This window comes from Triturus cristatus, chromosome 1_2, assembly GCF_964204655.1.
Source record: "Triturus cristatus chromosome 1_2, aTriCri1.1, whole genome shotgun sequence".
Taxonomy (NCBI): domain Eukaryota; kingdom Metazoa; phylum Chordata; class Amphibia; order Caudata; family Salamandridae; genus Triturus; species Triturus cristatus.
The window spans coordinates 63945803-63959829 of NC_140580.1; the positions used below are offsets into that span (position 1 = coordinate 63945803).

General features: G+C 44.6%; 1 protein-coding gene across 2 annotated transcripts in view; it reads left to right on the forward strand.

The window, feature by feature from the left end:
- The window catches only part of CTBP2 (C-terminal binding protein 2), a 150276-nt gene that overhangs the window by 71662 nt on the left and 64587 nt on the right, over window positions 1–14027 (forward strand). For both annotated transcript variants that reach the window (XM_085601469.1, XM_085601479.1), the window contains exons 2-3: window positions 3828–3982; window positions 13484–13628. In XM_085601469.1, the coding sequence (XP_085457595.1) occupies window positions 3828–3982; window positions 13484–13628 (300 nt within the window). The remainder of the gene's footprint in view (window positions 1–3827; window positions 3983–13483; window positions 13629–14027) is intronic.

Below are 14027 nucleotides of genomic sequence, written 5' to 3' on the forward strand. Positions count from 1 at the left end.
CAGATTTCTTCTGTCTACATTTGGATGTATACCATCCCTGCTTCACATTGGGCCTCTGGCGCCCTGTTACCCTACCCCCATGTATATGCGCCACAAATTGATTACCTACCGATTTTAGGGTCTCCTGGAACAGTGACGTAACTCTAGAGGGATCAGAATGTTCTAAGGAGTACATCTCCATCTCACTTAGCGAGGCATCCACAAGTTGTCCTATAACCCGAACTTTTGCCTCATCTAGGGCAACTTTGCGCCATTTGAGGCGCCTTCCACAATTAGATGGAATAATTACAGATGTGGACTTTAGGTTGCATGGTGAAGCTAAACTATTATGTTTTACCCAAAGATGCTTTAGGGTTAAAGACAGGAAGTTGTGATCGCTGTCTACAGTGGGTATTACTACCATATCTAGGACAAATCGCCAAAGAGATAAGTCAAGGAGAATGTAATCAATCCTAGACGTATGATTCGCCCTCTTGTATGTGTGGGCGCCCAAAGGATCTGAAGTAGTTCTGCCATTTAGTGCTCGTAAGCCATACTCCAGGGTCATAGCGTTCAACTGAATCGCCCTCTGTGTCCATCTTTTGATTGGTTGGATCGCTAGTATAGGTATACCCCTCTTGGAATCATCCTCAGTGACATCTAAGATGTCTTCAGCCGCAAGGGGCTCAAACGTACAGTTAAAGTCCCCCGCGATCAATACTTGTGTACCATCACAGGTATCACCAAGAGCTTTTTCCAGCAGTGCTACTGTGGGGGATAAAGAGCTACCTTTGGTGCCCCTGGCATATACATTAAATATGTCAAGAGACCTCCCACTGCCTAATCCTCTCAGTGAAATCCCAAGGATATCAGGTGAGATACTATGTTTTTGGGTGATGCTGCAGCCCAAGGAAATGCTCACCCATATGAGGAGGCCTCCCGAAGGCCGACCCCTCCCCGATGGTGGCAAAACTGCAGGTAAAAAATACGTTAAATAGCCGACCTTATAGTTAGGTTCAAGGCTCCATGTTTCCTGTAAAATGCATATAGTGTAAGACTCCACCAGGGTATTCCAGTCTGGAAGAGCTGTTTTCTTGGCAATTCCTGCTATGTTCCAGCTCATAATCCTCAGATTGGGCCCAGCAGCCTCCACCTTATTCTGCAGACAGATAAAGTGATCACTAAGTGGTGTTGGTGATTCACCTCCAGAATCAGTTGCCATAAATAATGGCGGAAGAGCATGCGATGAAGAAGCCTTGCTATTCCGGACAGAAGTAACTGCTGGAAAGATGGAAGTCCCCAGGGGGGTAACAGATATATTGTTGCAATGCGATAGACCAAATCCGGAGGTAGAATTATTGGCACACTCCCCCACAATTGCTATGCAATTACTGGTTGCCTCCACTCGAGGTGCTAACTCGAGTCTACCCCCCCTATAAATTACCTCAGGTTGGGCTGAAAACAGGTGTTTAGGAGAAATCCCAGGAGAAGTAATTGGGGACCTGCACCCATTGGGCCTTCTGCTATCATCTGGGGCTGACAAGAGATTCAAAGGCAAGTAGTCTCTGTGTCAATACCTGGTATTGTTTCCGAGGTGAATATCTCCTCTAGCAAAAGCAGGGTTTGGGTAGAATACAATGTTATCAACTTGCCCTCCCCACAGTTGGTTGCCAATGCTCTGTCTCTGATACCAGCTTAGTGGCCGCGTGTAAAAATACCCCAAATCCCGGGTGCTAATTCCACCCTCACCATGCTTGTTCTGCTGGCTACAATAGTCCTTGCTACTCTACTGTCTTTAAAATTAACTAGGATACAATCCCCTTGGATGTCCTTGGTCCTTCTTCCCACCCAGCTAACTCGTCTAACAAGAATAATCCTGCCATCTAAGCCCCTCGGAAGTGGCCTATTATTGTTTAGCCAAAATGTAACTTTTTTTTTTAAGGTCAGTGTATGATTCCGTTTTTCCCTGCTTTAAAGGGACTCCTACCAATACAGCTACATAGGGCATACAAGCTGGAGGCAAATTAATGCATGGAGGGTTAATTTCTCTACTATGAGCTAGGTCAAGATTTAAATATTGATCATTGCCTTGTCTCTCTATATTACTACAATTCAGATTGTCCTTCGGCACCTGGGTAGGTGCGCTATCACGTGTCCCCTTATCCCCTTTGGATGGTAACTGGAGCGTTGGATTACTAGCCTTATTTGATTTTATGGCTATCGCTGGAGCTTTGCTCGTTGGCGCCGTTCTCTCCGGGGGATTAGTTCCACTCGGGGTCTCTAAGGCGCCATCCAGCTTTATAGATAAGCATTTGGCCACTTCAGAAGGGGCTACCAGTGAAGATTGTTTCTGAGCATCTACTCCTGGGCTATTTTTAGAATGTAGCTTGATTATGGCCTTTATGGAAAAAAAGTTGTCCAAAGTTCCCTGTTCAAAGTGGTCAAGTCTTGCTGTTAGCTCTTTCAACCTCTCAGTCAAAGGCAAGATAAAAGACTTCAGAATATGCTCAATGCAAGCAATCGGGGGCATGTCCCTCTCAGAAATGGGGGGCACTGTAAGATGGTATTACCACTAACATGATCGTTGCATTCCTGGATATCAAGGGATTTATCCAGGGGAGTCTCTATTCTTTCCTGAAAGCATGCATCAAGAAATAGACCTTGGGCCTCAGTAACAGCCGCAGCATCCCTAGCTGCATTGTTCTCAGTAATCTTGCCCCTTGTTGCACAATTTCTAACGGGCGCTTTCTTTTTCTTGGTTCCCTCCGTTAACCCCTTACATCTTCTTGCAGTTGGACAATCTTTAGCAGCGTATTTAGACTTACGCCTAGCCATCTGCCCTCTAGTTCTTACACTAGGACTATCACTGCTTACACTTGACTGCGAATCAGAAGCTGAACTAGTATTAACAGGCGTATTACAACTCCCATTAACGATAGGAACCCCAACCTGAGACGAGGAATCAACAGTAGCCTGGGTTTGTAAAATGGGAGGGGTCAACGATAATCTAACAAAGGAAGGGGGAGTCTCTGGGGATGAGTTGACCGCCGTGGGGGTTAAATTTTGTAACATCAGGGGATAACCACCACCTGGAAGAGCAATAAAGGACGGTGCCAGTAGCGAGTCCTGGGAATTGGTAGAGAACAACGATACATTTGCAGGGAGTACGGGGGGCACAGAGCCAACAGGAAGCGAGAGACGACGCTCAGTACTTTCGATGGCATTGACCACCACCCCTATAGTTTTTTGGAGCATGCGATCTATAGCGGTTAAGCTAGGGAGCTGGGGTTTTATAACTTCTTTATGCTTTGGGACTGGAGCAGGGACAGGTATTACAGGGTTGCGCTTCCCCATTCCTTATCCTTATGATATGATATCAGACTGCATGTATCACTATAAACAGAAAATATGTAACTTTTATAGCCTACTAGTGTGTGTCCCAAGTACTTAAAATGAGGCATGAAAATGTCAAGCAGAGGCAAACTTGTAGCATCAAAATAGTGCCCCTAAACATACGGAAAATCTGACAGCTATATCAACTGTTCTGCGTTATTCCCATACTCAATTTTACACCAAACATTAAACGGAGAGAGAGAGAGAGAGAGTAAACTAAACCTCCTGGCCCTTGTTTGCTTGTGTCAGACTGAGTCAGCCTAATTCTGAGAGGGTATTAATGTAAATACTTCGCTGAGTCGAGTCCAATCTTGGCGGGATGATCACGAACTTCATCAAATACATTCTGACTCCTTGTGTGGACCCTGCAAGCCCCTTTCGTTAATTCAGAGCAGCAGGTGCAATGCTGTGCTGGTGCCTGGCTCATGTGGTGTTTTTGCTTTCCTCCATTGCAGGTATCCGCCCTCAGGTAGTAAATGGCCCGATGCAACCACGGCCCCTAGTAGCGCTGCTAGATGGGCGGGACTGTACAGTGGAGATGCCCCTTCTGAAGGACCTGGCGACAGTGGCATTTTGTGATGCGCAGTCTACACAAGAGATCCACGAGAAGGTTTGTATCTGCCTCAGATGTCTCTTTTTTAGTGCATATGTGACTAAAGAAGGAACAACATACATGAAATAATTTAGCCTGGAAGACATTAGGATTGTGACTTCCAGTCTCACATGTGTGCCACAACATTGTCTTTTGTGGCAGGTGATCTATAGGTAGTTTTCACTGTATGCAACAATCTAGCAATTCTTTCTTATGTGTCCTGACAGCTGCTCTTTTGTAATTTACCTATTGGCAGTGGTGTTTTGTATAAGACCCGGTAGTGTCTCTTTATGAGATCTTGTTGCTCCCCTTTGTTCGAAATCGACTGTTGTGCCTCTTGGGTTGAAGCTCCTTTCTGCATGAGATCGGTTTGCAAATATTTTTCTAAAAGATCTGCCAAGTAGATATTTTTGTCTATGACTTGGCAGTACTTTTTGTATGTGACCTTACTTTTTATGTAATGTGGTAAAAGCACTTTTCGTAGATGATGTGGCAGAAGGTGTTTGTGTGTGGCCTCTTGGCAGCACTCGTTGCATGTGAACTGTCAGTAACTTTGCATGTGGTTTGTCACCATCTATTTTTGTATGAGAGCCGGCAGCAGATCTTTATGTATGTAACTTCCCAGGAGCTACATTTGCATTTGATTTGTTGGCATCTTTGTTTGTATGAAATTGATCTAAATTGATCAGCAGCTCTGTAGGTCCATACTCGTCAGTGGTTGCTTCTGTATGAGAATTGTGTTAAGGAGACACTCACTGGTAGGTTTCAGAGACTTTTATTTCTTTCAATGTCAAGCCACCAACTCCAGCTGCCGGCTAGTCAGTTCTCCTGGTAGTAACTGTCTCACACGAGATGGAGATAGAATTGCCAGGCTCATGCAGCTGTTGTGAATGATCACAACACATCCCCCTTACTGAAAATATAAAGGAAAGGAGGAAAAGGAGAAAGTAGAAGAACGGAAGAAAAAGAAAGAAGACATGAGAATAAGAAAAATGCGCAAGTTATAACATGGCATATATAGTTCAAAAATATCACATATTAGATCAATAAATTTAATCGTTTTCATAACGTTTAGGAGGACAACGAGACCTTGGAGAAGGACCTCACGAATGTAAACTCGGAAGAGGAACACACTTGGGCAAATCTGGACCAGGCAAATCGTCTGGGCATGATGGAAACAAGGATTTGTCGCCCCGAAATTTCACCAGGCGAGACATGCTCCATTGGGCACCATTATGAACAGTAACCACAATTGCCAGGCTCATGCAGCTCTTTGAATGATCACAACAAATTGACAGCAGTTTGGACCTGATAGCAGTCAGAACTTTGTCTTTGTGGCTTTACGGACTTCTTTTCAAAAGTTGTCTTCCTAGCAGCTTGCATTATTTTCCCTCTGTTGGAGCTCTCGCTATTTCTCATATGCTGGCAGATCTTTTCCTTCTTTGCAAACTACCTACAGCTCTTTTGTATGAAACTGTTTGCCTCTCTTTTTATATATGACTTGTTGGTAGGCCCAGGGCCGGACTGGGGACCCAATGCAGCCATGGTAGTTTTGTCACACTGGCCCCCACCCCCGGCAAGTGTCAAGCACTGCTGCTTAACAAAACCGTCCCCCAGCATTGCTGCTTTTGTTACTGGGGGCCGATATTGCAGCATTGTTGCAAAATCAGCCCCCTGTAACAAGACCAGGCCCCACAGCTCCAAATCCGGCCCTCACCCTTCCAGCCTCCTGGTCAAACTGCCAATGCCCGCTACAGCCATTCCGGCCCTGGGTAGGCCTGTTTTTTACCTGATATGTTAGCAGCTCTTTTTGTTTGTAAACTGCCAGCAGCCCGCATACCAAATGGATGTTCAGCGGCTCTCATCACATGTGAGCTTTTTTGTATGTGATTTCCCAACATCTCAATTTACTTTTGACCTTTCAGCAGATCTTTTTGTATCAAACCTGCTGGCAGACATTTTTCTACTTTACTTGACAACATCTGTTTTTGGAAATGACTTTTCTGCAGTTTTATTTTTTAAATGAGATTTGTGTGAAGCTCTTGTTTAAGAAACAAGTTGGCAGCGATGATATAAATGAACTCGCAGGTCGCCTTGAAGGTTTCGCCTAGGCAGCGCTTGAGCTATCTCTGCGATACATTCTGTATTCAGGATATGGGCTTTAAAAGCTCTGTCCATTTTCAAGGACTGCCCCTGTTACATGTGTTGTTACTCAGAGCTTGTGAGCACTATTTCTTTCTTTAATCTGGAGTACTCAAGACCAGTGCTCGTGGTTTACAGAGCTCTGTTGTGAACAGGGCTTTAAATCGTGCTATTATCTTGCCACATAGCTGTGCATTCAGAGACCGGGGTCTGTTTTGGCTGCAGCTGCCTCCTCCTCCTTCTTGCTTTTGAAATGCACGCCCTGGTGTCACGGTCCCTGCCTTCCTATGGCTGCTGCTGCCACTGTCTCAGAGCTCAACAAGCATTTGAAAATCAATAGGTCTTGCATTTGAGGGAGCTTGAGCTAATGGCATTGTAAATTACAATGCCTTTTATTTATGTGTTTTGAAAACCTGCAAACAGTGTGTAAACACGCACTTTGTACTTATAGTGCTTGCTTACGAGGAGCAAGGCTGGCAGTAACTGCGAGAGTCTGTGGTCCTCTTGCTACGTCAGTGATTGAGACGCTGCACTCTACGCAGGTCCAGGGGATGTCACATTGCCAAACACTCCCAGACAATGCACCCACCCCACACACTGCACGGAGGAGGGGTGAGCGTCACATCCCCTAACTGATCGCTCCTTCTCACCATTGTTACAGCACAGAGCATTCGATGTGAAGAGATGCCTTTTTGACAAGGGAACAGCTCTGGCTATTCCCAGACAAGCAACATCTGCCTCTCAGCCAGCAGCCCTAAAAGGAATGACGCAAAACCAAAGGGGATGATTGACAGAGTGTTGAGCATTGCAAGCACTCACTCTCAGCCAACTGATCTGGGTTTAATTCATCATCATTCTTTAGCTCTCTCCGCCACCCCAGTTCAGACATGGCCATATGCAAATCAGTCTGATCCTGTGCCTCATGGGAACAGTCCAGCCCAACTGCTAAGCCATGTCCTCCCTGTACCGGAAACAAGCATCCTGGGACCGGTTTCTGGCTAATCAGCCGTCATCAGCCAGGCTAGCTTGAATCCAGTGGCAAAGTGAGCAAGGGACCCACGTCTGGGCATACCCTGCCAACTTAGGGCGAACAAAGCAAAACCAAAGGGGATGATGGACGGAGTGTTGAACATTGCAAGCACTCAGCCCCAGTCAACTGATCTGGGTTTAATCCATCATCATTCTTTAGCTCACTCCACCACCCCAGTTCAGACATGGCCATATGCAAATCAGTCTGACCCTGTGCCTCATGGGAACAGTCCAGTCTAAAAGGATTGACTGCACCCCCTTCCGTCCCCAGCCAACCAGAGGCCCTGGCCACTCACACAGCACTGACATGAGTTGGAGTTGTTGAAGCCCGAGCTGCTGAATTGTGCCTCTGTTGTTACCGGAAGCAATCTAAATGTGGAGGAAGTTTGCACTGAAGCTGACAGTCTTAACCAAGCATTTGGAAAGCAATAGGTCTTGCATTTTTGAAAGTTTGAGCTACTGGCATTGTAAATGACAAAGCCTTTTATGCATGTGTTTTAAAAATCTGCAAGCGATGCGTAAACACATACTATGTACCATATGTATCAAGCATTTTACCGGTCGGAAATATGCCGATTCACAGAATTGGCCCGTTTGCGACCAGTAAAATGCTATTTGCGATGCATCAAGCCCAAAGGCATTTGCAAAGCGGGCAATCCCAATTTTTGGGATTACCTATTTTGCGAATGCAGTTAGGGAATCGGAAACATCTATTCCCTAAATGCGACGCATTATGCATTCACAAATTGCGTTTTTGCAATTTGGAATCACAAATTACCATCAACGTCAAGTTGATGGTAATTTGCAATTCCTTTGAAAAATGCACAAAAATGCTTTTTTCAAAGTGCAATGTGGCGCATACACATGTCCTTAGAGCATGTGTGTGCACCACATGTGCATGCTTACCTTTGTTGGGGGTGCATCGGGGAGGCCTTTTGGCCTCCTTGCACCCTTGAAACTGCATGCACAATTTGAGATTACCTATTTGGTAATTGCAAATTGCAAACACTGTCCCATTCATTCCTATGGGCCTCTAGGCATTCCTTAATTGCGAATCGCAATTTGCGTTTCACAATTAAGGAATGTGTAGGAATCGCTAATATTTTAGCAAAAGCTACATGTATAAGGAATTGCGATTCGTTAATATCGATTCATTAAGAATCGCTATTAAGAAATCACTATTCCTTAGCTTGATGCATGTGGGCCAAGGTTCTGTAGAGCACGCTGTGGAGGACGGTCTTTTCAGGTGCAAGTAGCTTGCTCCTGGAATACCCTGCCTCTCCCCCTGAGCCAGACCACCTCCCTTCTGGAGTTTAGAAAGCAGTTAAAAACCTGGATGTTTCAACAGCTACTTTAATCAGCGACCTTCAGTCAAATGTCTGGCTGCACAGTCTTTGCTTTTGTCTCTACTGTCATAGCGCTGGGACACTCTGTCCAGTAGCTGTGCGCTCTATAAATCCGTGATTAACATAACATGACATAACATGTACTTATAGTCCTTGTTTGCGAGAAGCAAGGCTAGCAGTAAAAGAGGCGCAGTTACTGCCCGCCTTGCTTCTCATAAGCAACAACTATAAGTACAAAGTGCATGTTTACACACCACTTGTTCAAAACACATAAATAAAAGGCGTTGTCATTTACAATGCCAATAGCTAAATTTCTTTCAAATGAGAGGCCTATCGCATTGCAAATACTTGTTAAAGTGACCTGTGAGAAGCTGTTTTGGAATGTGACTTTTTAGCAGCTCTTGGGTGTATACTTTCTAAAACCTCATGCAACGCAGTGCGGCAACCAAATTGTCTGCACTGTGCTGCATTGTGTATGAGGGAGAGAGCAGAAAAGTGCTATATCTAATAATATATGGCACTGATCTGCTTTCCCTAGCACTGGTGCACACTTGGGCTGCTTAGCGCCACGCACATACCTTTCTCCATAGTGCAAGGGTGTGTGTGTGTGATGCCTAGCATAGGTTTTGAATTGCGAAGGTACACTTTCTATATAAAAACATTCTATGCCTAGATAAACTTTAAAACTTTTCCCACTTTAGTTCTATACTCCTGTGACCTAAAGTAATGCAAAGCGGCACAACGCACAGCTTTGCATTACTTTCAGGCAACTTTCCAGTGCAAAACAAGTTTTTCTCTGGAAAGTAAATTCAAAATAAACATTTTGCACGGGTTTGTTCCACTACAAAATGTTAGTAAACCTGCCCCTTGCTATTTGCCTCCTGTCAAAAATACTCATTATATTCAACATTCTAGCAGTTATGCTCTCTATGAGACTTGCCAGTTTCTATATTTCCATGTGAACTGTTCATACTTCTTCAGTCCCTGAATGAGACGTGAAGATGCCTCTAAGGGCCCGGTCAGACTATGGTAGACCATGTAGTAGGGTATTTCCACTATCTAGATGCAAGAGTTTGAGGACTTGAACAGCCGTTCTGAAGAAACTTGGTGTAAGAAATGTTTTAATTTTCTTTAGAAGAGAGAGCTGGTGCCAGGCCACTTTTGTTTTATATATAGTAATGTTTTCCATTGAGGGCGAAGTTGGTGTCCAGGGAGTATCTAAGTGACTTAGCATTCAGTGAAAATTGGCATTCAGAACCGTCAATGTTCATGTAAGTGAGCCAAGTTTGTACTTTATCTTGTTGTTCTTGGCAAATAACAGGAATTCTGACTTTGTTTAGATTGAGCTTCATGTAGTCACTGGACGTCCAGGTCTGGATGATGTGCAATGAGTGTTTGTGGTATTGGATGTGTGAAGCAGAGGAGACTTTCAAGTAGACTTGTATACCATCAGCATATTGGTGAATCTTGATGTTGGTATCTGTGAGTAGGACACCAACCGGCTCCATGTACATTTTGAAGATGCCAGGAGCAGTATGGAACCCTGGGGACTCCACAGGGGTCTGTCATCTGAAGTACCCATGTGAACAAACTAGTGTCATTTGGAAAGACAGAAGGAGATCCAGTTAAGGACATTGTGAGTGAAGCCCATTCGAGGCTCCAGAGTGCATATTAAGGTACAATTGTACACTGTCGAAGGCAGCTGAGAAGACCAGCAGTATCAGGAAACTGAGGTCCATGCTACACCTCAATCTGAAGCCATACTGGTAGACATGCAGAAGATGGTGATCTTGGGGTTGAACATAGACTGCTTTCTCAATGATTTTTCTGATGAACAATAGTAACAAAGTCCTTGTTCTGCCCGGGAGGCTTGCAGTTGAGATGGAAGGTAGTGGACTCAGCTACAGAGAGTAGTAAATATCATGTCAGCAACTCTGTGGAGTTAAGTGTTACTTGATTTCCTAGGGTGCAGGACCTAGAGGACATATGGATGACAACTGACAACTAGGCCTCCTCCCTTCTTATGTGCGCGGTCTTCTTGATGGATGCTGTAGTCTTCGGGAAAAGGGAAAAGGGACAACTAGGATGTGCAAAGATGTGGGGGCGGACCATGTTTCTGTGATGAAGAGGGTATCAAGTTTGTGATAGGTGATAAGGTCTGCAATTTTTGCTGCATTGAGTACTGCAGAGCGAGTGGTAATGAGCATTAGTTGGAATGTGTGTTCTGTAGTTTGAGAGGGTTTGGTAGTTAGAGGGATATGTAAGAGGGTAGGTCTGGGAGTTGTGCAAATGCTATGTGAGTGTCTTGGTCATCTAGATCTGGGCGTGACTGCATGGATTGGCAGTATGGGGTGCTGGGTGATGCACATGATGTTATATAACCTTATATGTTTCACTGGAGCAGGGGTTCCAGCTGAAGGCCCTACCTGGCCCTAACAGCCCCAAACAGGCAATACCTGCTTGCCTATCTTTGCCCTTTGCTGGGGACACCCTGGCAATGGGAGACCCCGAAGAGTTGATTAAAAAAGTAGGGAGAGTGCAGAAAGTAATAGTGAATCTTCTCCTTGGTGAGGAGCATCACAGGGACACAAGCCAAGGCTCAGTGAGTCTGAGGATTGGAGATCAAACTGAGATTTGAACCTTGTGACACCTGGTGTAACAGCTCAGTCAGTGCACCCAGATTCAGAACCAGTGATGGAGTGTGACACTCCCAGATTGCTGCCAAGGTCCCCTTTGCCAAACCATATTGGCTGTGTGAAATAGATCATGGGTGGGAATGGCGTATGCCTCAATTCTTCCAGTCTGTGATGACCTCAAGAAATATTATTTCAGTGCCAAGAAACCCAAATTTGAACATGTGGTTTAAAAATACGCATGTTATGTTATGATATGTTCGCCTTCTTACTTTCAACAAGGACCAGCAACCTGATTGTGCGGGAGGCAAGGAACCATTTGGGTGCTCAACAGACAAGGCCCACAATTGCCCAGCAAATAAATCACTGAGTATATTTTACAGTATCAGTAGCAAAAATCACAATTATAATAACAAAAAAGTGATTTGTGGTTGGTGCTTTAAGGGAGACATGAGATGCCTTCTAGACCACTGAACACACGTCAGGAAAATCCCCTCCACGCCAAGCAAAACCCTGTTCATCAATTGAATAAACAACAAATGTGACAGAGAATTCAGGCCCAGCGCAACCATGTATGTATGTACGAAAGGGTATCTTGGAGGACATAACCAGCTATGGAGTAAAAACTATGGGGCATATTAGCAAGGGCCTTATCGCCGCTTTAGCGGCCCTTTTTGCAGATAAAGCGGCGATATTTTTATCGCCTTGTTAGCAAGCCAGAGCTAACATGCGTTAGCGCCAGCTTTCCGGTGTTATTTGCCGGTTTTTCTATCACCTTGAATGCCAGCCATAATTATTGCTAATGACATGCAAGGTAGGCGTTCCTTACAAAAATCACATGGAAAAGGTCGCTAAAATATCTTCGCTCTATTAGCAAAGATGTCCTGCGATAACAAAAGTCGCTCTAAACCCCGATCATCACAGGAATTGTATGCCTGATAAAAACCTGACTAAGGCATACTTAACATGGGAGGTGGATTATAGGGTTAAGGCCACATGCTCGTATTAGCAAGCTTATCGCCGTTTCGCATTGATCTTCGCTGGTTTTTCAGCGATGTCGGCCCATTTCTCCGCTATTGCTGGATTTTATATCGCCAATGCGGTAAGCATTGTTAATACAGCGCTATCATGGCGATATAATCCTACGATAGCCGGCGATAGTCAAAAACACGCTAAGCGCGTTCAGCGATAATTATCGCTGCGTCTTGATAATATGCCCCAGAGTATTTATGTATGTAACTTCCCAGGAGCTACATTACATTTGCACTTGATTTGTTGGCATCTTTGTTTGTACGAGATTGATCAGCAGCTCTGTAGGTCTGCACTCGTCAGTGGCTGCTTCTGTATTATAATTGACAGCAGTTTAGGCCTGATTGCCAGATAATTTTCTTTGTGGCTGTTAGCACTTCTTTTTGCAAGCTGTTTTTCTAGCAGCTTACATTGTTTGCCCCCTGTTGGAGCTCACGATATTTCTGATATGCTGGAAGATCTTTTCCTTATTTTCAACCTACCTACAGCACTTTTGTATGAAGCCGTTTGCCTCTCTTTTTATATGTGACTTGTTCGTAGGCCCAGGGCCGGACTGGGAACCCAAAGCAGCCCTGGTAGGTTTGTCGGACCGGCCCAGACCCCCGGCAAGTATCAAGCACTGCTACTTAACAAAACCGGCCCCCAGCACTTCTGCCTATGTTACTGGGGGGCAATATTGCAGCATCATTGCAAAATCAGCTCCCACTACAGCACATACCAACACAAAGCACACATTGTACAACGCCACGGCAAAAATAGAACACAAGAACTCAACACAGCACACTCAAACAACACAAGACATTAACAGAACACATTAGTGCACAGCAACACAACCAACACGGTAACAGCATATTATTAAACAATATAACAACTCTACAATAGCAACACAAAGGCAGAAAACATCAACACCACCACCACAAAAAAACAACAAACTCTATCTAGTGCACTAATGGATTTTATGCATTTATATATATGTTTGTAGGCTCATGTATGATGACTTGCATGGGTGTAACTTGTGTGATGAGATATGCGGATGCACTTATGCGATAAGGTTCATTAGTGGATCCAGTGACTCTCGTGTGATGGGACAGGTTTACTGCTCTTGTGTGCAGAATTATGTTGGCGGCTATGCAGCTATGACATTACTTTGCAGCTTTTGAATGACAAGGCAGGTTGTTGGCTTTTGTATGGTGTGGCGCCTTAGCATCTTTTCTGTGGTGAGGCTTTTGTATGATGGTGTTTGGTGTTGGATCTTGTCTGACAAGATATTTTTGAAATACACCTGAGACAATAAGATGAGATGTTATAGTTTAAGACTAGTTTGCATGTCTTCACTGCAGGTCCTGAACGAGGCTGTGGGTGCAATGCTGTACCACACCATCACTCTAACCCGCGAGGATCTGGAAAAATTCAAAGCTCTCAGGGTGATTGTTCGGATTGGTAGTGGCTATGACAACATTGACATCAAAGCTGCAGGAGAGCTAGGTATGTGTGAAATATGCTACTCTCAACTTTCCAAGGCTTCCTGTTCACCAAATATTCCACACTCTCCTACTTCATTCCTATCTCTTTTCTTAGATTCAGAATCCATCCTCAGTATATCTCCTCGTATTCTTACCTCGCTCGTAGTTGATCTCACACAAACGTAAATTTTTTTTTTTTACTGGATTTCCCTCGCACCCTCTTCCTCCTCCTGCTAAGATCACACTGGGTCTCCTTCCTCTGTTCCTGCTTCCGCTGTGCCCCACTTACCTTCAACTTCGTGCTCCACCTGATTTTACTCCTCCATGTTCACCTTCCTGATCTTGATGGGTTTCATTGACCCCTCTTACCTTCTTGCAGCACCAGTTTTAGCAACCGTGCCTTTTGTTCTTACCACATAAA